The sequence below is a fragment of the Poeciliopsis prolifica genome, unplaced genomic scaffold (genome assembly GCF_027474105.1).
Source record: "Poeciliopsis prolifica strain line A6 unplaced genomic scaffold, Auburn_PproV2 SCAFFOLD031, whole genome shotgun sequence".
NCBI classification, from domain to species: domain Eukaryota; kingdom Metazoa; phylum Chordata; class Actinopteri; order Cyprinodontiformes; family Poeciliidae; genus Poeciliopsis; species Poeciliopsis prolifica.
Window position 1 is genome coordinate 6,138,199 of NW_026562406.1, and position 21,115 is coordinate 6,159,313.

At 42.6% G+C, this 21,115-nt stretch overlaps 2 protein-coding genes across 2 annotated transcripts; one reads left to right on the forward strand and one right to left on the reverse strand.

Annotated features, from left to right (window-relative positions):
* The first annotated feature begins 4,316 nt into the window (after nucleotides 1–4,316).
* snrnp200 (small nuclear ribonucleoprotein 200 (U5)) lies at nucleotides 4,317–18,071 on the forward strand. The gene is made up of 44 exons (XM_055050891.1): nucleotides 4,317–4,562; nucleotides 4,704–4,867; nucleotides 5,244–5,415; nucleotides 5,485–5,677; nucleotides 5,907–5,962; nucleotides 6,162–6,260; nucleotides 6,362–6,514; nucleotides 6,616–6,715; nucleotides 6,793–6,929; nucleotides 7,008–7,085; nucleotides 7,369–7,542; nucleotides 7,678–7,815; nucleotides 7,908–8,063; nucleotides 8,165–8,335; nucleotides 8,415–8,608; nucleotides 8,694–8,817; nucleotides 9,221–9,370; nucleotides 9,458–9,700; nucleotides 10,191–10,379; nucleotides 10,456–10,653; nucleotides 10,744–10,896; nucleotides 10,999–11,079; nucleotides 11,164–11,247; nucleotides 11,325–11,431; nucleotides 11,515–11,633; nucleotides 11,713–11,867; nucleotides 11,950–12,139; nucleotides 12,218–12,391; nucleotides 12,482–12,642; nucleotides 13,113–13,340; nucleotides 13,436–13,627; nucleotides 13,720–13,898; nucleotides 14,110–14,261; nucleotides 14,351–14,459; nucleotides 14,532–14,640; nucleotides 14,805–14,994; nucleotides 15,082–15,246; nucleotides 15,335–15,456; nucleotides 15,966–16,109; nucleotides 16,190–16,366; nucleotides 16,451–16,611; nucleotides 17,110–17,191; nucleotides 17,279–17,371; nucleotides 17,461–18,071. Exons 1-44 carry the CDS (start codon nucleotides 4,518–4,520, stop codon nucleotides 17,608–17,610), a joined length of 6,411 nt encoding a protein of 2,136 aa, XP_054906866.1. The 5' UTR covers nucleotides 4,317–4,517; the 3' UTR covers nucleotides 17,611–18,071.
* ciao1 (cytosolic iron-sulfur assembly component 1) lies at nucleotides 18,054–20,694 on the reverse strand. Its single transcript, XM_055050892.1, has 7 exons — nucleotides 20,348–20,694; nucleotides 19,708–19,856; nucleotides 19,524–19,635; nucleotides 19,333–19,421; nucleotides 19,055–19,256; nucleotides 18,897–18,966; nucleotides 18,054–18,479 (listed from the first exon to the last, which is right to left on the reverse strand). The coding sequence occupies exons 1-7, from the start codon at nucleotides 20,484–20,486 to the stop codon at nucleotides 18,233–18,235; spliced, it is 1,008 nt and encodes a 335-aa protein (XP_054906867.1). The 5' UTR covers nucleotides 20,487–20,694; the 3' UTR covers nucleotides 18,054–18,232.
* Between the last annotated feature and the right edge of the window lie 421 nt (nucleotides 20,695–21,115).

A 21,115-nucleotide genomic window follows, 5' to 3' on the forward strand; every position in this document is an offset into this window, starting at 1 on the left:
GCATGTGTAAGTGCTTCTCAAGGTTTATTTCAGTAAACCAATTTGAAAGGTGATGTAGAACATGCAAATCTAGAATACAGTACGCAAAAAATGCTTTTGCTATTTCATACAGTAGCTTATGGTTGGTGAAAAGATGAAAATTGTCAACATATATATGTTGTTAATATGTATATTTGTGAGAGATGAATACTAAGAAACTTTTTAGCAGACGTAATCAAGAAAAATACAAATATGCAGTTATTCATACTTATGGTAACTTATGGTTACAGTACTTAATTCACTGTTCACTTCTCTTATTCTTGACTCAAAAAATAAGTCAAATCAAAAAGTTGATCTGAAAATTCATTCAAACTTATTTCTGTTATTGTTGGTGATTATGGCTGACAGATAACGAAAGCCAGATCTCAAGTTTTTCAGCAAATCAAGAGGATTGCATGAAATCTCTCAAAAGGAATTTCAATATGAAATGTCCATGTACTGTAGAATATTTGCACTCTCCGCTTTGGTATAAAGCCCCATCTTTTCCTTTGACTGGACTTTCTGTCTCCTAGCTTTGAAACAGCACTCTGTGAACAGCCGGCATGATTAGCCATTACGTTTTGAGGTTTGCTCTTTATGTAGAGGCTGCAAATGACTCAGCAGAGCTACCAAGTCAGCTGTCTTCTCCATGACTATGTGGGCCAGAGCCTTTCTGCATTAAATATCATTTTTGCTATTGTTGGTTTTATGTAATATTTGCTGACTTTCATTATCTTACTAACCATAATCCTGAAATCACTTTTTCAATTAAATTACTAAAATAAAGGAACTAATCAATCATAATGTAAGGCTTTAGTAAAATCCTCCATGAAAAGAATAATGTTAAAGAACATATAATCGTATTGTATAATGTTTTTGTGCCAGGAGAGTTGTTTAACATTACAAAGAATTTGATGAATTCCCTCACAATGCAGCTCATTAGAAATCCTCTATTGTTCTTCAGTGTGTCGTAGACAATGTAACCTTTGTGACGTCCTGTCATAGGGACACCACATGAGTGGAGCTCAGCTGTATGAGCAGCTGTTCCTGTGACGCCATCTGCAAACACACACTGTCCTGCATCTCCCCCACAGGAGTGTGAGCAAAAACACACACTCTCTCTTTCACACACACACACACACACACACGCATGCAGTGAGGGCTGGCATGTAAAGTGCTAAGCCTGGATAAAGTGGAACAGGATCAGATTCTTCCACGTTCCGGGATTAATATTTCCTGTCTGACCCATTCGAGGTTTGAACCAGTGTTCTGACTTTCTGTGCCACCTCGTCAGATTTTCCTACCGCAGCACGGACAGATGGCTGTGTCTATCTGTCGGTTCTATGAGTCTAAGACGACTACCATGATGTTCACAAACCAAAAACAACAGCGTGTTGTGTTAATGTGAAATATGTTCATTGGATATCAGTCTTTGAGTGATGAGACTGAACTGGCATTGGAACAATGTATATACACGACAAAACCCCAAAAATATCACTTCCTTCATCAGAATATCATATCGGTTTAAAACAAAAAGCTATCGCAGATGTTTGCACTAGTCCTTTTGTGAGAATATCCTACCTTTTAAAATATATTTCAAATGCAAAGGCATTTGTGAAACTGAAACTGTATCAGATGGGTGAAACAGGTCTTTAGTGAAATGAAATTAAACAGATTTAGATCGCCACAAGATGTTTTTTGGGCATTAGTATGTTGTATGGCAGTCTGTTATCAAATGCAGTTGTTTAACATTATTCCCAATGTTTATCAGACGTCAAATTTCATCTCCAGAAAATTTTCTTTTTGCGTTAAACATAGAAGATAAAGTAAACCATTTCAGATACAGTAAACATAGTAATAATGACAATTTAACCTTATATAACCTTAAACATCAAGGACAATGTTAAGCACTAGAGACAAAATGAAAAATAAACATCCTGGACAACGTCAAACATTGGGGATAACATTATCAAGAAACCTGGGAGTTGTGATGGACTCTGACCTGAACCTTCAGAGACACATAAAGACCATTACAAAGTCAGCCTTCTATCAACTGAAGAACATCTCCAGCATTAGAGGACTTAAGTCTCAGCGAGATCTAGAGAAACTCATCCATGTGTTTATTTTCAGTCACGTTGATTATTGCAACAGCGTCTTCACAGGTCTGCCCAACAAATCAATCAAACAGCTGCAGCTGATCCAGAACGCTGCTGCTCGCGTCCTTACTAAAACCAGCAAGATAACACCAGTTTTAAAGCCCCTACACTGGCTCCCTCGCTCAAAGGACAGACTTTAAAATACTGTTTAGTTTACATATCACTGAAATCAGACAAACGTTTCACAAATCCCAAATATAGTTTTAAATATTCTGCGATTAGAGGAGAATAATCCATTCCAAGTTTGAGGTGTTGTAATTTTTTATCTAGAGTAAAAAATTTTTTTACCAACTTCAGCTTCGTATCGGTGAAAAAAGACAAAAACTTAGAATAAGGTTTCTGAAAAATAACCAACTAACCAACATGGCGCTCCCGCGGCCTGCTTGCCATCACTTGTAGGTCAAGTACAGGACGCCAAGCTCGGCTTCGATGAACACTGACATGATTTCAGTCGGATCCACTAAAGTTTCTGTCCACTCAGATTCCACGTCTTGGGAGATCGTTTTCAATCAGGTCCCAAAGTTCATGAGTACCAGACCAGCAGTTTTGTGTCTCTGTGTGGCCAGGAGCAGGCCGCATTTTTATCCAGCATGGCGCATGTGCGTCACGCTCATTGATAACAAAAATTGGCGCCAATCGCCACTGTTGCAAGATTTGACATTTTCCAGTCACAGGATAAACAGGATAAACTTGTAAAACCTGCCCAACTGCAAAGAAACATTATGAATCTAAACCTCTAATAAAACTCATGCTAACAGCACCTCATGTTTTATTCATAATCTGTCTGTAATATATATTTTAGAGTAATTTAGAGGAACAGCATAATTTTACATTATTTTTTTTTATAATATAGGACTGAAGATTTTTTTTTAAGTTTTCAAAATGTACATTTTTCTAAGAACTAATACATTATAAGACCAAATCAAAGAAATAATAAAAGCTATATGAGGGATAAACTTGCTTTTTATACAATATTTTCAAAGCTTAATACCAAACTGCTGCTCCTTATGGAGAGTGAAAAGTGTCAAATGACAATAAATAACTTATGTAATAATTATTTCAGTGTGCCATTAATTTCTTTAAAACTCTTCACTGTCCATAGATCTGTGTCCTTTGAGCTGTCTTTAAATAATACAAGTTTATTGATAAATTGCTTATCTAGAAACATATGTCAGGTTTTTTAAGGAAAGAAAAAAATTCTGGCCACATGCATGGTAACTTCTTCCTCTTTCTGGTTGCACACCACAAGATTTGCACATTGAGCCTCCCTTTTTTCCTCTTAACTTTTTAACATCCACTTATATAGCAAAACTCGTGCACACATGTCACAGCACAAAATAAAAGAACATCTTTCATCTTGCTGGCTGCTTCTTAAAGAAGAAGTTAAACTTTCCTTCAGGTATGTATTACAACCTTTGTAATTGTCGATGCTGCCACCTGGAGGTGAAAAGGAGAAATGTACCCTACTTAGAACGCAGTTATGGATAGAGTGAATATCAAGCAGGTTTACTAAATAGTAGGTTTATTCACAAGTGTGAATTGGCCTCCATACAATCTTCTCTTTCAATAAACAGCTGTTGTACATGAGAATATGTAGAAATACTTTGGTTGTTCTGGGAATGTCCCGCTGAGACAGAAACTCCAGAGAAGTATCTCAAATAAACAGTCACATGTAAACTTTCATTAGACAGTCTAAACTGGAAAATATTTATATAGTCTCAACATCTTCCTAGGCCAGTATTACTAACATCTCCTTGCTGTTGTTGGTTCTTTCTGCAGGAGTGAAACCTGTTTAAATATACAACAAACCTTCAGATTCAAAAGGAATATGATCTGCTGCTGTTCAAAATCTTCTTTGAAGTATCATACAAGAACCTAAGATGATTTCCAAAAGGTGTTGTCCTCCCGTGCCAACCAATAATGTAAGATAATTATTCTCATCTTAAACATAATAATAGCAATATTCCGTAAAAGGAAGCGGAAGAATGTGTGCAAGTCAGATAAATCAAATAAATAAAATGAATTCTCAATTGAATTTACTTGAATTTAAAGAATGTCGTGACCTGAATAGCCAGCAGGGGGCAGTGCATATTTTTCTCTTTGTTCTCACTCCGTTGACACAGGAAGTGGAAGCCAGCGGAAGCCCTTTGAGCGCTCGTGTTAGCAGCGGTTTTGTTACGTAGGAGAAACGCAATATTTCAGAGATTAACGAGAACGACTTTTATTTGAAATAGAAACATTGAACCGATGCGCTCGGTGTTTCATTGAAAAGTCGGAGTCGAGTTCAGCTCTGTGAGCGTTTGTAACCGGAGGAGCGGTGGAAGCTGAGGGAAAAGCGGCACCATGGCGGATGTTACCGCTCGTAACCTGCAGTATGAGTACAAAGCGGTGAGTATATCAGAATATAAACACATTGGCTCAAGGGAGGGTATTTATGGCGAGCTAGCTTTACATTATTGAGCTATGAGTAACGGAGTATCTTCATTTGGCTCCAGCATGTCTCATAATATGTTTGTGTCGAATGTGTAGAACTCAAACTTGGTGCTGCAAGCGGATCGCTCTCTGATCGACCGCACTCGGAGAGATGAGCCCACCGGTGAGGTGCTGTCCTTGGTGGGGAAGCTGGAGGGGACAAAGATGGGGGACAAAGCTCAGAGGACCAAACCCCAGAAGCTGGAGGAGCGACGAGATAAGTCAGTGCAGTCTCACATAAACAAATTCAGGCTCATCGTTTATTTGTATGTCTTTAGACATTGTGAGTCGGATGTTAATACCAGGAATTGTTTTATCTGCTTTATTTACATGCTTTCTTTGGGCTACCTCAAACAAAATTTAAGCTGCGGTTTATTACCAGTGCAATAATGATAGATTTACAGAACCATCTAACAAATTTCAATGCAAGTCGATTCAAAAACAAAGCCGATGTGCTCAATTTTGCCCCTAAAGAAATTCCCAAAATTATTCTGTCCACTTGGAATATTAGGAAAGAATATCAAACTATCTACTGTAAGTTTCTTCAAAAGTTTCTCTCACATTTAATGAACTATTAACTTTATTCTTCCAAAATAGGAGAAGAAAAAGAGATGAGGACAGACACGACATCAACAAAATGAAAGGCTTTACCCTCCTGTCTGAGGGCATCGATGAAATGGTGGGCATCGTGTACAAGCCCAAAACCAAAGAAACCAGAGAGACGTATGAAGTGTTGCTGAGCTTCATCCATGCAGCTTTAGGAGATCAGGTTAGTGACACTGAGACTCTTAACCGAGCTCTCATAATAAATCAGCTCCTGACACACTTTGCTCTGCAGCCTCGTGATATTCTGTGCGGAGCGGCCGATGAAGTGTTGGCGGTGCTGAAGAACGACAAAATGAGGGACAAAGAAAGGCGACGTGAAGTCGAACAACTTCTTGGCCCGTCTGATGACACGCGCTATCATGTGCTGGTCAACCTTGGAAAGAAGATCACAGACTACGGAGGAGACAAGGACTTACAGAATATGGGTCAGCAGTCATTAAAAGTTTGTTACGGCACTTCCAATTCACTCTAGAAATGTCTGGAGTGTGATTTATTTGAAATATCTTAATTTTCAGGAGAATAGTTCAAATAATTTTGCTCTTCCAGATATAATTCTCTATCCCACAGTCTGAAAGTTGTACCAATTCATTCATTTTGATGGGAACCATTTTCAAAAACCTTACTAATGAAACTGTTCTTGTTACAAATCTACAGATGACAACATTGATGAAACATATGGTGTCAACGTACAGTTCGAATCTGATGAGGAAGTGAGTTTTATTGTTTATTAAAAATGTTGTTTTCTTTGTATTTAGTGGCGCTTGTGCAACACGTTTCTTTTGTTATTATTATCATTATTATCATTATTATATTATTATAGGTGTAATATAATTATTATTTGAATCGTGATGCTTAAGCAGTGATAGAACTGGTGCTTAGAAGCTTATGAGCTCGTTTCTTCTTCCAAAGGAAGGAGATGAGGACCAGTTTGGCGAAGTACGAGACGAACACTCAGATGAAGACAGCGAAGGAGAAGAAGCGGTCGTCTCCACCAGGCTGACAGCAAATGTAAGTCCAGCGTACCAGCGTTTTAAGAGAGTGTTTCGCTCTCATTTTAAGAGAGAGAACTTTCTGATTCAGAGTGTAATCAGAAGTTCTTGCCTCTGTAGCTCGGTGAGGCAGGTGACGTGATGTCAGAGAAGAAGAAACAGTTACATCCTCGAGACATTGACGCCTTTTGGCTCCAACGTCAGCTCAGTCGGTTCTACGATGACGCCATCGTCTCTCAAAAGAAGGCCGACGAAGTCTTGGAAATCCTAAAGGTTCTTCACATCATTTGTTTTTTTGTTGTTTTTTTTTAAAGGTCAATGTAAACGTTTTAATTTTCAGATTTGCCTTCTTGTGTTTCTTTGTTGAATCTCAGACTGCGAGTGATGACAGAGAGTGTGAGAACCAGCTGGTGCTGCTGCTGGGCTTCAACACCTTTGACTTCATCAAAGTCCTTCGTCAGCACCGCCGCATGAGTAAGGCAGTCTTTTTCAAACTGCGTTCAGTGTTTCATTTGAGTTGACGCATTTAACCTCTTCTTTCTGCCACACAGTTCAGTATTGTACCATGCTGGCCAGCGCTCAGAGCGAGGCAGAAAAGGAACGGATCATTGGAAAGATGGAGTCGGATCAGGAGCTTTCAAAGATTCTCTACCAGCTGCAGGAGACTGAGAAGGAGGACATTATCAGAGTAAAGCATCCAGTCAATAAGCTGAGTTAAAACATATTATGTGCAGCTTTTCACAGTTTTTATGTTTTTGCACTTCAGGAAGAACGATCTCGCAGAGAGAGAGTGAGGAAGTCTCGGGTGGATGACTTGGAAGCGATGGACGTTGACCATGGAGAGGTAAATACTGCTTGGTTCTTTTTCCATCTAAGGCTGAAACGATCGATCAAATTAATGGTGATTATTGATTCAATTAATTGTCAGAATAATTGATTTGTAAAATAATTATTAGTACTGCCCTCATTCCATCCACTAAGCCTTTATTTTGCAACGTGAGGCTACTTGTATAATCTTTCACTGCTGTTTTGGCCTCCAGTTGCGAGGAACACAGGTGTATGTAGACATCTTATCAGCACTGTAGACGTCGACGCTGTTTCATTCCTATTTTTCATCCTCTCAACAGTCAGTGATGCCTCGGCAGCTTCTGGACCTGGAAGATTTGGCCTTCAGTCAAGGCAGCCACTTCATGGCCAACAAGCGATGCCAGCTGCCAGACGGCTCCTTTCGTAAGCAGCGTAAAGGTTACGAAGAAGTCCACGTGCCTGCTCTCAAGCCGAAACCCTTTGCTGACAATGAGGTTTGTTGTTTCAACCACTATGATGAAAACCTGGCATTTAGAAACTAAGCTTTCCAACTGTTTGCTTTGTTTGGTATCAAGCTGCTTATGGTGAATTTATGTCCTGCATTCAGCCACTTTTCTTTGTACCACCAGGTACTTGTTGCCATTGACAAGTTGCCCAAGTATGCCCAGGCTGGATTCGAAGGGTTCAAAACTCTAAACCGCATTCAGAGCAAGCTGTTCAAGACCACAATGGAGACGGATGAGAACCTCCTTGTGTGCGCACCTACGGTGAGTGAATCACGTCGAAGCTGAAAAACGTTCTTACTGCTGAGTTGACAGGACTTATCTCCTCTAAATGTGGGTGATCGTCCTGCACACAGGGAGCCGGTAAGACCAACGTCGCCTTGATGGCGATGCTGAGGGAAATCGGGAAGCACATAAACATGGATGGAACAATCAATGTGGATGACTTTAAAATCATCTACATTGCACCCATGCGCTCACTCGTACAGGAGATGGTGGGAAGTTTTGGCAAGGTGAGCATTTTGTCTCTCCATTCAGCACTGCTTGCTTGCAGTGAAATCTTTGCTGCAGAACAGACCAGAGGTTATGATGCCACCTTTTCTCTTTTTCTCAGCGTCTTGCAAGCTACGGCATCATCGTGTCTGAGCTGACCGGAGACCACCAGCTCTGCAAAGAGGAGATCAACGCCACTCAGATCATTGTCTGCACCCCTGAGAAATGGGACATCATCACTCGGAAAGGCGGCGAGCGCACCTACACCCAGCTAGTGCGCCTCATCATCATTGTAAGTCGTGCCACTAAGCAAGTTTAGAAACTAAAAGCTAAAATAAGTCCTTGAGGGTAACCAAGGGAACGTTTTCTAGGATGAAATCCACTTACTGCATGACGACCGCGGTCCCGTGCTGGAGTCCCTGGTGGCAAGGACCATCCGTAACGTGGAGCTGACCCAGGAGGACGTGCGGCTGATCGGTCTCAGCGCCACGCTGCCCAACTATGAAGATGTAGCCACCTGCCTGCGTGTTGATCCTGCAAAGGGGCTCTTTTACTTTGACAACAGGTGTTCATTGGGTCGTAATTCCTTAACTGCTTGTTTCCTGTTTGGATGTGTCAGATTTGTGAGCTGTTTTCATTTTTCTTTCCAGTTTTCGCCCTGTGCCCCTTGAGCAGACGTATGTCGGTATCACAGAAAAGAAAGCCATCAAACGTTTCCAAATTATGAATGAGATCGTTTATGAAAAGATCATGGAGCATGCTGGAAAGAACCAAGTGAGTTGTGATTGATTTAACATCTAGAGTTACTGAAATTGACAGCTTTGCTTTGACATTGTAGAAATATTTTCCAAGAAGTTTTCAGGTTATACATGAACCTAAAAGAACTGAAAGAACGTTTTCCACATTTTTTAAAGGTTTTTAGTGGCTTATCATAAGTCAGAAAGTCTACTTGTTTTGATAGAGATAAAGTTTTTAGTAACTTTACTTTTGGTTTTAAACCGTAACTGCTATGGATGAGAGTAACAATATTACATATTTAATGTATAGTGTAAATATTTCTGTCTGCTGTAAAAATGAAGGTGTGTTTTGACATTGATCTTCAGTGACTGAGACTCTTTTTGTTATTTGCTCTACTTTCGCTTGTGAGTAAATCTGCCGCTCATTTGTCTCCCATAAGGTCCTGGTATTTGTCCACTCCAGGAAAGAGACAGGAAAGACTGCCAGAGCCATTCGGGACATGTGCTTGGAGAAGGACTCTCTGGGTCTGTTCCTGAGAGAGGGCTCTGCTTCTACTGAAGTGTTGAGAACCGAGGCAGAACAATGCAAAGTCAGTAAACGCCAGCAGACCAGAGGGGTCCCAAAGGTTTTCAGTGTTAGCTGCTTGGTCTGAGTTAAAGATTTCTCTCTCTTTCAGAACTTGGAGCTAAAGGATTTGCTTCCTTATGGCTTTGCGATCCATCACGCCGGGATGACCAGAGTGGACCGTACGCTGGTGGAGGATCTGTTCGCAGATCGACACATCCAGGTTCTGGTGTCCACAGCCACTCTGGCTTGGGGTGTGAACCTGCCCGCTCACACCGTCATCATCAAAGGAACCCAGGTTTACAGCCCAGAGAAAGGCAGATGGACGGAGCTGGGAGCGCTGGACATTTTACAGGTCTGTGCACTTGAAGCCAGCTGATTTGTTGAAAAGTTGATCAAATGATGCTTGAACTTCATTTATGTGTTTTCAAGGTTTGGAAAAGTGTTTGATTTCTGTATAAAGTCATTGAGCAGGCTTGATATTTAAACTGCAGAGTTTGGTTATAAAGTGCAATCTAATGTTTGATTAAAAGCCTAAATTTGGAAAATGTCATTTACATCTGAACACAGACATTTTCATACACCTACTAAAGACACAGATATTTTTCTTCTCACTGTCTAAAGTGAAATCAGACGAAACTTTTTTTTTAGGTCAGTTACAATTCCAAAAATTATTTCAACTTTCAAAAAACCATAAAACTTAATGAGAACATGATTTTGGACATTTGTCTTTGTATATTGTGTTTAAGCATTTAATTTGAGCAGCAATTACTTTGAAAATGCCTGAAACGTGCTTGTGTTTTACTGTGAAACCAGTAGAAATGAAACCTGCCATTTGATTTCAGATGCTGGGTCGAGCCGGCCGACCGCAGTATGACACTAAGGGAGAGGGAATCCTGATCACGTCTCATGGAGAGCTGCAGTATTACCTGTCCCTGCTGAACCAGCAGCTGCCCATAGAGAGCCAGATGGTGGCGAAGCTCCCTGACATGCTCAACGCAGAGATAGTGCTGGGAAACGTTCAGAATGTGAAGGCGAGTGATCACCACACAGAAAAACAAAATTAAATTTACATTCCCCATAGTTAATTTGTGGTGTTTGCCGCTGCAGGATGCTGTGAACTGGCTCGGCTATACGTACTTGTATGTGCGCATGCTCCGCAACCCGACACTGTATGGAGTGTCCCACGACGACCGAAATTCAGACCCGCTGCTGGAGAGGCGCCGGATGGACCTGATTCACACGGCCGCCAACGTCCTGGACAAGAACAGCCTCATTAAATATGACAAGAGGACGGGAACCTTCCAGGTCTGCAAGCTAGCCCTCAGTAACGTGTAATGATCCCCGTTATAGTAAATTTGCAATAAGTACATTTTTTAAATTTATCATTACATAAAGGTAACAGACCTGGGTCGCATTGCCAGCCACTTCTACATCACCCACGACTCCATTCAGACCTACAACCAGCTGCTGAAGCCCACGCTCAGTGAGATCGAACTCTTCAGAGTCTTTTCACTCTCCTCGGAGTTCAGGAACATCACAGTGAGAGAGGTATGCTGGCCGGAGTCAAACATGAGGACTACTTTCCATCCCTAATCGAGCCACTGTAGACTTTTTATAATACAAAACAACGACAAAATGTTTCTTTTTTAGGAGGAAAAACTTGAGCTTCAGAAGCTTCTGGAAAGAGTTCCCATTCCTGTAAAGGAGAGCATAGAGGAGCCTAGCGCTAAGGTAACATAATCGAGTTTTAGTAAGTTTAGTAGTTGTTGACATGGTTATTCACATTTGAATATATTTGTGTCAACTTTGTTTCAGATTAATGTTCTGCTTCAAGCGTTCATCTCTCAGCTCAAACTGGAAGGCTTCGCCCTGATGGCAGACATGGTTTACGTCACACAGGTACAGCAAGAACAGCTTAGCATTTCCATATTCTGCAGTTTCATGTAAAGAAATGAATTTTAATTTTCTTTCTTCAGAGTGCTGGTCGTTTAATGCGGGCCATATTTGAGATCGTGCTCAACCGAGGCTGGGCCCAGCTCACAGACAAGACCATGAATCTCTGCAAGATGATTGACAAACGGATGTGAGTGGGATTGTCATCGCTAAACTAGCATAACTTAAATGCTGAGGGAAATCATTTATGGTTGGTGTTTCCGGCGTGAACAGGTGGCAGTCGATGTCCCCGCTGCGGCAGTTCAAGAAGCTGCCCGAAGAGGTTGTGAAGAAGATCGAGAAGAAAAACTTCCCCTTCGAGCGTCTCTATGATCTCAACCACAATGAGATTGGTGAGCATTGTTGCTTTTTGTTTTGTTTTTTTAATCTCGCTTTCGTAGTCGAAAAGCTAAAGCACGTTTCTTTGCTCAGGTGAGCTGATCCGCATGCCGAAGATGGGAAAGACCATTCATAAATATGTGCACCAGTTCCCCAAGCTTGACCTGGCTGTCCACATTCAGCCCATCACTCGCTCCACGCTCAAAGTGGAGCTGACCATAACGCCGGACTTCCAGTGGGATGATAAGGTCGGTTAAACTCGCAACATGGATCCTTTGTCGTCTCTCGCTTCTCCTTAGCTTCGTCTCAGAAGTTTATTTTCTCGCCCAGATTCACGGATCGTCTGAAGCCTTCTGGATCCTGGTGGAGGATGTCGACAGTGAGGTCATCCTCCACCACGAGTACTTCCTGCTTAAGGCCAAGTACGCCCAGGACGAGCACCTTGTGACCTTCTTTGTTCCGGTGTTTGAGCCTTTACCTCCACAGTACTTCATCCGTGTCGTCTCGGACCGATGGCTCTGTAAGTAGCCTTCAGGATTCTCCTGCTGTCTGTCTTAGCTCTTCATCTAGCAAGTTTCATTCTTTGTTTTTCTGTTAGCTTGTGAGACGCAGCTGCCCGTGTCCTTCCGTCACCTTATCCTACCTGAAAAGTACCCGCCACCCACGGAGCTGCTGGATCTGCAGCCGCTGCCTGTCACCGCACTCAGAAACTCTGCCTTCGAGGCTCTTTATCAGAACAAGTTCCCTTTCTTTAACCCCATCCAAACACAAGGTACACAACGAGAAACAAGACTTTAAACTTGAGCCTAGATCAGAACTGACTTCACTGCTCATCTAACTTCTTATTTACTCTTTTTTTCAGTCTTCAATGCTGTGTACAACAGTGACGATAATGTGTTTGTTGGAGCTCCAACTGGCAGCGGAAAGACCATCTGTGCAGAGTTCGCCATCCTGAGAATGCTGCTGCACAACTCAGAGGGTCGCTGCGTCTATATCACCCCAATGGAAGCGCTGGCAGAGCAGGTACAAAGTCACAAATCTGAAACAAAACCATCAAACCTTCCTTATTAATTAGCTAGAAGACATACAAGTCATTGCAGGGATCGAACATCTTGTAATGCTGCAAAAACAGACTGAAGCATGTTGCATTGGAGTTCATGTGTTGGATCACTACAAAATGGAATGTACTAGTAGGCCTGAAACAATTAATCATGATTAATTGATTTTTGAAATAATTGTCAGCCAATTTGGTGATCACTTATTTGTTAACTTAAGGATAGACACACTAAAAATTGACATTTGCTGAAAGAACAGACTGCCTATCTGTAAATACACCTTACAGATTATTATGTGTGAAACATTCTGCATTGTTTCTTCCTCTTCACATATATGGGCCAGAAAAATGCAAGTTTGTCACTGTAATGTGATCAGAATGTAAAAAAAAATGCAGAAAATATTTGTGATTCTTCTAAACACAGATTCTTGTTTCTCAGGTGTTTGTTGACTGGCACCAGAAGTTCCAGGATATCCTGAACAAGAAGGTGGTTCTGCTGACGGGGGAAACCAGCACGGATCTGAAGCTGCTGGGAAAAGGCGACATCATCGTCAGCACCCCGGACAAATGGGACATCCTGTCTCGTCGCTGGAAACAGCGAAAGAACGTCCAGAACGTCAGCCTCTTCATCGTGGATGAGACGCATCTCATCGGAGGAGAAAACGGAGTAAGAGCAAAGAGAAGTCGAGATTCGCATTAGCTGTTTTTCTTTTGTGTGTGTGTGTGTGTGGGTTATGTAAAATTAATTGATGCTCCTATTAGCCTGTGCTGGAAGTCATCTGTTCGAGGATGAGGTACATCTCCTCTCAAATCGAGCGCCCCATCCGCATCGTGGCTCTCAGCTCGTCGTTGTCCAACGCCAAGGACGTGGCTCACTGGCTGGGCTGCAGCACCACCGCTACGTTCAACTTCCACCCCAACGTCAGGCCCGTGCCGCTGGAGCTGCACATCCAGGTCTGCTCACACATGGCAACATGATGGCCAGAAACGGACGAATCACCCGTCAGGATTCCTAACGTTCTGTCAACGCTCGCGTGTCGCTGCAGGGCTTCAACGTGAGCCACACTCAGACCCGCCTGCTGTCCATGGCCAAGCCGGTGTATCACGCCATCATGAAGCATTCTCCCTCCAAGCCGGTGGTGGTGTTCGTTCCATCCCGTAGGCAGACCCGCCTCACCGCCATCGACATCCTCACATTCTGCGCCGCTGATGTCGTCCCTCAGAGGTCAGCCTTGAGACAGAGGTTTAAAGGGACAGTATTATGTAAAATTAACTTTACATCTAAAGCAAACAGAGTTGCTTTGATTCTTTTATACATGTTTGAGAAACCTTGAATCTCCCATGGCCACTGAAGGCAACATAGTTACCATGTGCCTGGAAAGTGCTTAATGCCGAGTGAAGGAAGCTCATCTGACGGAAATATTTTTTGTCTTTAGGTTCCTGTACTGCTCTGAGAAAGAACTGGCTCCATTCCTGGACAAAATAAATGACCCGACTCTGAAGGAAACTCTAGCCAATGGAGTGGGGTACCTGCACGAGGGCCTGACTGCCACTGAGCGCCGGATAGTCGAGCAGCTTTTTAACTCTGGTATGAAACGACCCCGATCCACAGAGTTTCAGGACTAAAGAAGAAAACACAACAGTTTACTGGTGATTTAACTTCCTGTCCTGGTGCAGGTGCCGTCCAGGTGGTGGTCTCCTCACGTTCGCTCTGCTGGGGCATCAACGTCTCTGCCCATCTCGTCATTGTCATGGACACCCAGTACTATAATGGAAAAATCCATGCGTAAGTCTCTTGGAGAGGTGACTTAAAAGAGATTGCAAAAAAAAAAAAACATTTCCTAATTTTTTTTTTTAGGTATGTGGACTATCCCATATATGATGTCCTCCAGATGGTCGGCAAGGCAAACAGGCCCATGCTGGATGATGAGGGACGCTGTGTTATCATGTGTCAGGGATCTAAGAAGGTTTGTACTTCTAATATTGCATTAAAAGGTTTAAGTTGCAAAATGTGTCAAAAAGTTTTATCTGATCAATCGTCAGAATAATTGGCTACTAAAATAATTGTTAGTTTGCAGTCTTTTTCCCAAAGACCCAAAAACGTCACCTCTGATGTGCCTTTTCCCCGCAGGACTTCTTCAAGAAGTTCCTGTACGAGCCCCTGCCTGTGGAGTCCCATCTGGATCACTGTCTCCACGACCACTTCAACGCCGAGATCGTCACCAAGACGGTCGAGAACAAGCAAGACGCCGTCGACTACCTGACCTGGACGTTCCTCTACCGACGGATGACGCAGAACCCCAACTACTACAACCTGCAAGGTGAGGGTCGGCTTGTAAACGCCTCACTGATCAGGTCGAGTGAAAGTTCCTGAAGGAGATCTGAGCGCCGTCCTCTAATCGTGGCAGGCATGTCCCATCGCCACCTGTCCGATCACCTGTCCGAGCTGGTGGAGAACACCCTGCATGACCTGGAGCAGTCCAAGTGCATCAGCATCGAGGATGAAATGGACGTGGCGCCACTCAACCTGGGAATGATCGCCGCTTACTACTACATCAACTACACAACGATCGGTTTGTACCGACGCGGCCCTGCTGACGCTGGGAGGATTCTCATTTGGGACGCTAAACGTCGCTGTTATTTTGCTGTTGTGTTGGGCAGAGTTGTTCAGTATGTCCCTGAACGCCAAGACGAAGATCCGTGGGTTGATCGAGATCATCTCCAACGCAGCTGAATACAAGAACATTCCCATCAGGCACCACGAAGACGCCCTTCTCCGACAGGTAAGTGGAGAAAGATGCAAACTATTTATCGACTTACGATTAATTGTCAAATGATGGTTTATTATTTAAAAAATGTTAAATTATTTCCAGTCGATTAGCTAATAACGATCGCTTACAACAGTACTTCTCAAATAGTGGGGCGAAGCAGGACTTTATAATTGTATTTATTTATGCTTCTGAAAATTTGCTTCTGATGTGCTAAAACAATTAGTACTGAGTCATTTGTTAAACCAATAGAACCAAGAGGTTCCTGTTTTAAGTTATAGATGCATTTCTAAGTTTAATAATTGAGTTTAATAGTTGAAAAAAGTTTTTTAATACAGTTAAAGCAACAAAAAAAAATGATATAAAGATGTGCTTCATTTTTAAATTCAGCATATTATGGAAAGATTGGCCACTTATCAATTAATACTCAATCAATAAGCTCAATTAACTTTAGACTAAATCACTAATTGATAATTTCCATCCCCAGTTTGATTTTTGTGCTGAGTGTTTGTTTTCATTTTTAGCTGGCACAGAAAGTTCCCCACAAGCTGAACAACCCGAAGTTCAACGATCCTCACGTGAAGACCAACCTGCTGCTGCAGGCCCACCTCTCCAGGATGCAGCTGAGCGCCGAGCTCCAGTCAGACACGGAGGAGATCCTGAGCAAGGTCGGGACTCCCCTTCTGATGGAGTCGAGCTCTCACTGGGTTTCCATTTCAGACGCGTTGAAATCGTTTCCTGTTTGCAGGCGATTCGTCTGATTCAGGCCTGCGTGGACGTGCTGTCCAGCAACGGCTGGCTGAGTCCCGCCCTGGCTGCCATGGAGCTGGCGCAGATGGTCACCCAGGCCATGTGGTCCAAGGACTCTTACCTGAAGCAGCTGCCCCACTTCACCTCAGACCACATCAAACGCTGCACTGACAAAGTGAGTGGTGCTGAGGCGCTTCAGTGGAGATAGAACACACTATGCAGGTTTAGACTATACCATCTCTGCTTGCTCCGTCTTCAGGGTGTGGAGAGCATTTTTGACATCATGGAAATGGAGGACGAGGACAGAACGTCTTTGCTGCAGCTCTCCGACGGACAGATGACCGACGTGGCTCGCTTCTGTAACCGTTACCCCAACATCGAGCTTTCTTATGATGTAGCGGAGAGGGACAACATCAAAAGGTTTGTATGCTTTGAGATGTTACATTGCCTTGCAGACACAATCATTCATTTTGGCAGGTTATATTCTAACATATTATGCCTAAAGTGAAATCAGAATTATCCAAAATGAATCTGAAGGCCAATGCATGCCTCATATTGCAGATTTTTATTACCAAAACGTTTAAAGAACCATGTTTTTTTTTTTTGTTCTGCATTATTTTAGAATATAAAATTCTAATAAAGGCCATAGTTTTATCATCTTCAGAAATGTAAGTGAACATCAGGTTAGCCATTTGTCCACCTAAGATCTTTTAGACAATATTAGAAATACATAAAAATGCAAATAAATAATTGAATTTTTTTTCTTTCTTTGCATATTTGCTTACAAATAAGGGTTTTTATCTTAAATGTAGACCGTGTTTATATATTTTTTGTACAGTTTTGGCTTACTTACAACACTGAGTGTAATCCATATATACATAAATATGTTTCACCCCTGATTGCCACATATTTTCACAGCGGCAGTCCAGTTCTGGTCCAGGTGCAGCTCGAGAGAGAGGAAGAGGTGACGGGTCCAGTCATCGCACCACTCTTCCCTCAGGTCAGTGTCACTGTACGCCTCATCTTCAGCGGCGTTCCTTCCATTGTCAAAACATGACTGATGTATGGAAATCTATAATTGTTGCAGAAACGTGAGGAGGGCTGGTGGGTGGTCATCGGAGACCCCAAGTCGAACAGCCTCATCTCTATCAAGAGGCTGACTCTTCAGCAGAAAGCAAAGGTGAAAAGAAAAAAAAAAAAGGCAAAAGCTGCAACAAAAACGCTACTTGAAGCAACGTGCTGACACCGTTTTTGTTCTCTCATCTGCAGGTCAAGTTGGACTTTGTTGCACCTGCTATGGGCATTCATAACTACACCCTGTACTTTATGAGCGACGCCTACATGGGCTGTGACCAGGAGTACAAATTCAGCGTGGATGTGAAAGAGGCCGACAGCGAGGGGGAAAGTGACTCAGACTAAGCAATACATTTTTTAAATTAGACATAGGGAATCAAGGGGTTTGTTTGTTGTTTTTGTCCTTTAGATGCGCAACCTGATTTATGTACCTTTGCTTTACCTGTCAGCATGTTCCAATACTTATTAAAGTTCAATGTCATTTTATCTGGTAGTTTTCTTTAAGTTTGAATCACCTGATTGTGGAATTCCAGTCCAAAATCCGTCTGTCCATCTTTAATCTCAGTTACATGACAGTCATGTACTGTTGGATTTAACAGCTAACCAAGGCAACCTACACTCTTCTGAAGATGGTCTGCTGCTGAAGATGCTGCGGCGTCAAAGCGGATTGTGTTTGAAATAGAAACAAGCGCTCTAGTCATGTTGTGAATTTAAGTAACCAATTCCTCCTCTACATGTTTTTAGTATCATGTACTGTCTGAAAAGTTTTTTTTCTAAATAAAGGATCAATTTGTGGTTATGCTTAATCTGTATTTATAAAAAAAACTTTCAAGCAATTTTCAAAGGATACCATTTCCAAAATGCAGACTCAAAAGCACATCGTGGCATTACTATAAACAAAACATTTACCTGAAATTGTAAAAACAAAAAACTTTCCACAACAAATTCAGGTTCAAAAGCCACAGAATCAGTCTAATTCTTCTTCTTCTTCTTTGAACCTCCAAATTACAATCTCTCCGTCGTCGCTGCAGGAAGCCAGTAGCCCCGCCTCCTTTGGGTTCCAGGAAACACAGTTAGCATCCTGGCTGTGAGCTTTGGTTGCCTGGGCGACGAGTGAAAACACAGGCTCATCAGGACTGGCCGTCACGTCCTCCTTGAAAACTCTCACTGCGTCATCACCGCAGGCAGTCGCCAGAGCGCCCGTCAGTTCACACCTGAACAGACGTGATTTATTTAAGTCAGAGAATAACGTCAAGACTGATAACAGAAATGGACCGATTTATAGCTACTGAGGAGTTTTTCAAATGACAATAATGAACATTTTATTTCTGTAATAATTTGGTGAAATTTCAAGCATTTTTTCATTTTTATTACAGCTAATAATAGAAAAAAAATGGTGTTTGTGACAGACAGCTGCACAACCATCAGGACATCACTATTCACTGTAATTGTGACCCCATGCTAGCACTTCTGTGACAAAGATTTTCTATGGAGCTATTGGGAAATTACCTATCAGCCGTCAACTTATAAATAAACACCTAAACAGGTCAAAGGGGCTGGTTAGGCTGTTGATAACATAAGTCACTGATGCACCAAATCATCATGACATTAACAGGCTTAGATTGTCTTACCAGGCGACGTCATACACCGTTCGTCCATGGTAGCCAGACAGGGTGCAAACACACTTCCAGGAGAGGTTCCCTTTTAACAAGCAAATTGACAAAAAAAGTTGTTCACTTTTCTTTGTGATACACGATGACAAACATGCTGCTATCCACCATGAACTCACCTTGCCCGTTCTCGCTGGGACACTCTTTCCAAATCTTCACGGTGCGGTCGTCACTGCAGGAGGCCATCCTCTCGCCTGCAGCATCGAAACACAAACTCCACACTGTGGATGTGTGGCCCTGCAAAGTGGCCTGGCACTCCCAGTCGTCGTCTTCCTCTTTGTAAATGCAGATGTTGTTGTCGTAGCTGGCCGAAGCCAGAAGCTGTGGAAACAGAAAGCCCAGTTCTGGCCTGATGTCAAGGTAAGGTACGATTAGCATGCAAGGAGTCAGTAGATACCTCCTTCTTGGGGTGCCACGCAACATGCTTGACATCTTGTGTGTGAGAGTTCAACACAGTAGCGCACTCGTATTCTTCATCTTCATCCACTGAAACGCACAAACAACTTGTGTTTATACACAAGCTAAGAGCTAGAGTTAATTTAGTGACTCACAACAATGGATTTCGCTTTAGATTCGGCGAAAACAAACCTTCCCAAACCCAGACGCTCTTGTCTCGACTGCAGGTGGCCAGGAGGTTCCCTGAAGGAGCCCACGCCACGCATTTGACCTCGTTTTCGTGTCCTTCCAACACGGTCAAGCTCTAGAAGACAAGTTCAAAAGTTTCAAAGTTTTTTGAAAACTCACTGTCTGAACAAGAGGAGCTTCATCTAACCTCAAAGTCATCGTTCTTTTTTTTCCAGATGCACGTGGTGGCATCAAAACTGGCAGAGGCCAGATAATTGCCACAAGGAGACCAGGCCACCTTCCTCACAGTGCGCTGGTGACCATCCTGCAGCACGGTCTTACAGATCCAAGAGTCACCTGAAGAAAGAAAATGTCACCAAAAGATTCATCCTTTAACCTCATTAACAAACACCGTTAGAGAAAAGGCCGGGAAAACTCCCATTTGGGGCAAAAGGACAAATCGGTCCTACTCATAACAAATGGAACTACTTCAAACAGTGTCAAAGTAACATTTCGTGTTTTCACGTGGTTTTTGGTATTTTTTAAAATTGAAAATACAGAAATTTAACACTAAAATGTTTTTTTAAGTATATAAAACACAGGCTATGTCCAAAAACACATGGATCAGAGTCGCTGCGACGCCTAACAAAGAGGATGCAAACCAGGCGGATCCCCGCTGGCAGGAGTTTTAAATTGTAATGGAGATGAACGAGCTCAAAGCGAAGTCTCACCTAAACCGAGGACTGTTTTTTAAGCATTGCCTTGTTAGACTCACGTATCTCCAGAAACATGACCCACCTGTCCATGTTTTAAGTGTTGTGCTACATGTGTTACTACTGACAGCTCACCCTCTCGCCCCCATATCCGGATGGCCTTGTCACCCCCGCAGGACGCCAGCAGAGCCCCATTCGGGCTCCAGGAGACGAACCAGCAGCGGGAGTCCGGGTGCGCGCTGATCCTCTGAACCAGGGACAGAGCCTCCTTCATGGCTACTCAAATATTTGACGCAGCGGAAGCGCCGATACGTTCGTGTCCACTTTTAACGCCCGGTAGTCCGAAGCCCGCTTGTCCTTTGTCAGCAGAAATGAACGAGGCTCGTTTATGTAGCCGAAGTGAAACGATTTCTTACAGAGATGTCTACAACGGAAATGTTGCCATGTTATCAGAGGCTGCGCGCGTTGCATTCTGGGTCACTTCCGCTCTCTGACGACAGGCACGCTCTATTTGTCAACATGTCCTCTACTTCCTGTCACCGCTTCGGCTGAAACATAAATACAAGTTATGTCCGTGTTTCAGAAAAATGATTTAACGACATGTATGTGATGAATGGCTGACGGAGTATCAAGTAATGTAGCCTATGTGTAGTTATCACGCGTTTCCTTTATAGACATTTAATGAAACTTTGTACACAAACTTTCTGTGAAAAGGAATCCCTGACCTTGCATCAACATAGTATCTAAATAGCAAACACTTTAGTATCGACTCATGAGGGGAAACTCCTCCCACTCCACTACGTCATCATCACTTCCAGCCGAGTGTTAAGGAATAAGTCTACTGACTTTCAGATCACTTTGATTTGAAATGAGGCAAAAAAAGAAGGAAAAACTGTATAATGC

What these genes read in the sequence shown, in the direction of transcription:
- ciao1 (XM_055050892.1), bottom strand. Translation starts at nt 20,486, where the DNA reads ATGAAGGAGGCTCTGTCCCTGGTTCAGAGGATCAGCGCGCACCCGGAC. An exon ending in AAAAGAACGATGACTTTGAG is followed by an intron (nt 19,636 to 19,707) that starts GTTAGATGAAGC and finishes CTTGTCTTCTAG; the next exon opens with AGCTTGACCGTGTTGGAAGG. An exon ending in TCCCAGCGAGAACGGGCAAG is followed by an intron (nt 18,967 to 19,054) that starts GTGAGTTCATGG and finishes GCTTGTTAAAAG; the next exon opens with GGAACCTCTCCTGGAAGTGT.
- snrnp200 (XM_055050891.1), top strand. Translation starts at nt 4,518, where the DNA reads ATGGCGGATGTTACCGCTCGTAACCTGCAGTATGAGTACAAAGCG. An exon ending in AGCATGCTGGAAAGAACCAA is followed by an intron (nt 8,818 to 9,220) that starts GTGAGTTGTGAT and finishes GTCTCCCATAAG; the next exon opens with GTCCTGGTATTTGTCCACTC. An exon ending in GGAACATCACAGTGAGAGAG is followed by an intron (nt 10,897 to 10,998) that starts GTATGCTGGCCG and finishes TTTCTTTTTTAG; the next exon opens with GAGGAAAAACTTGAGCTTCA.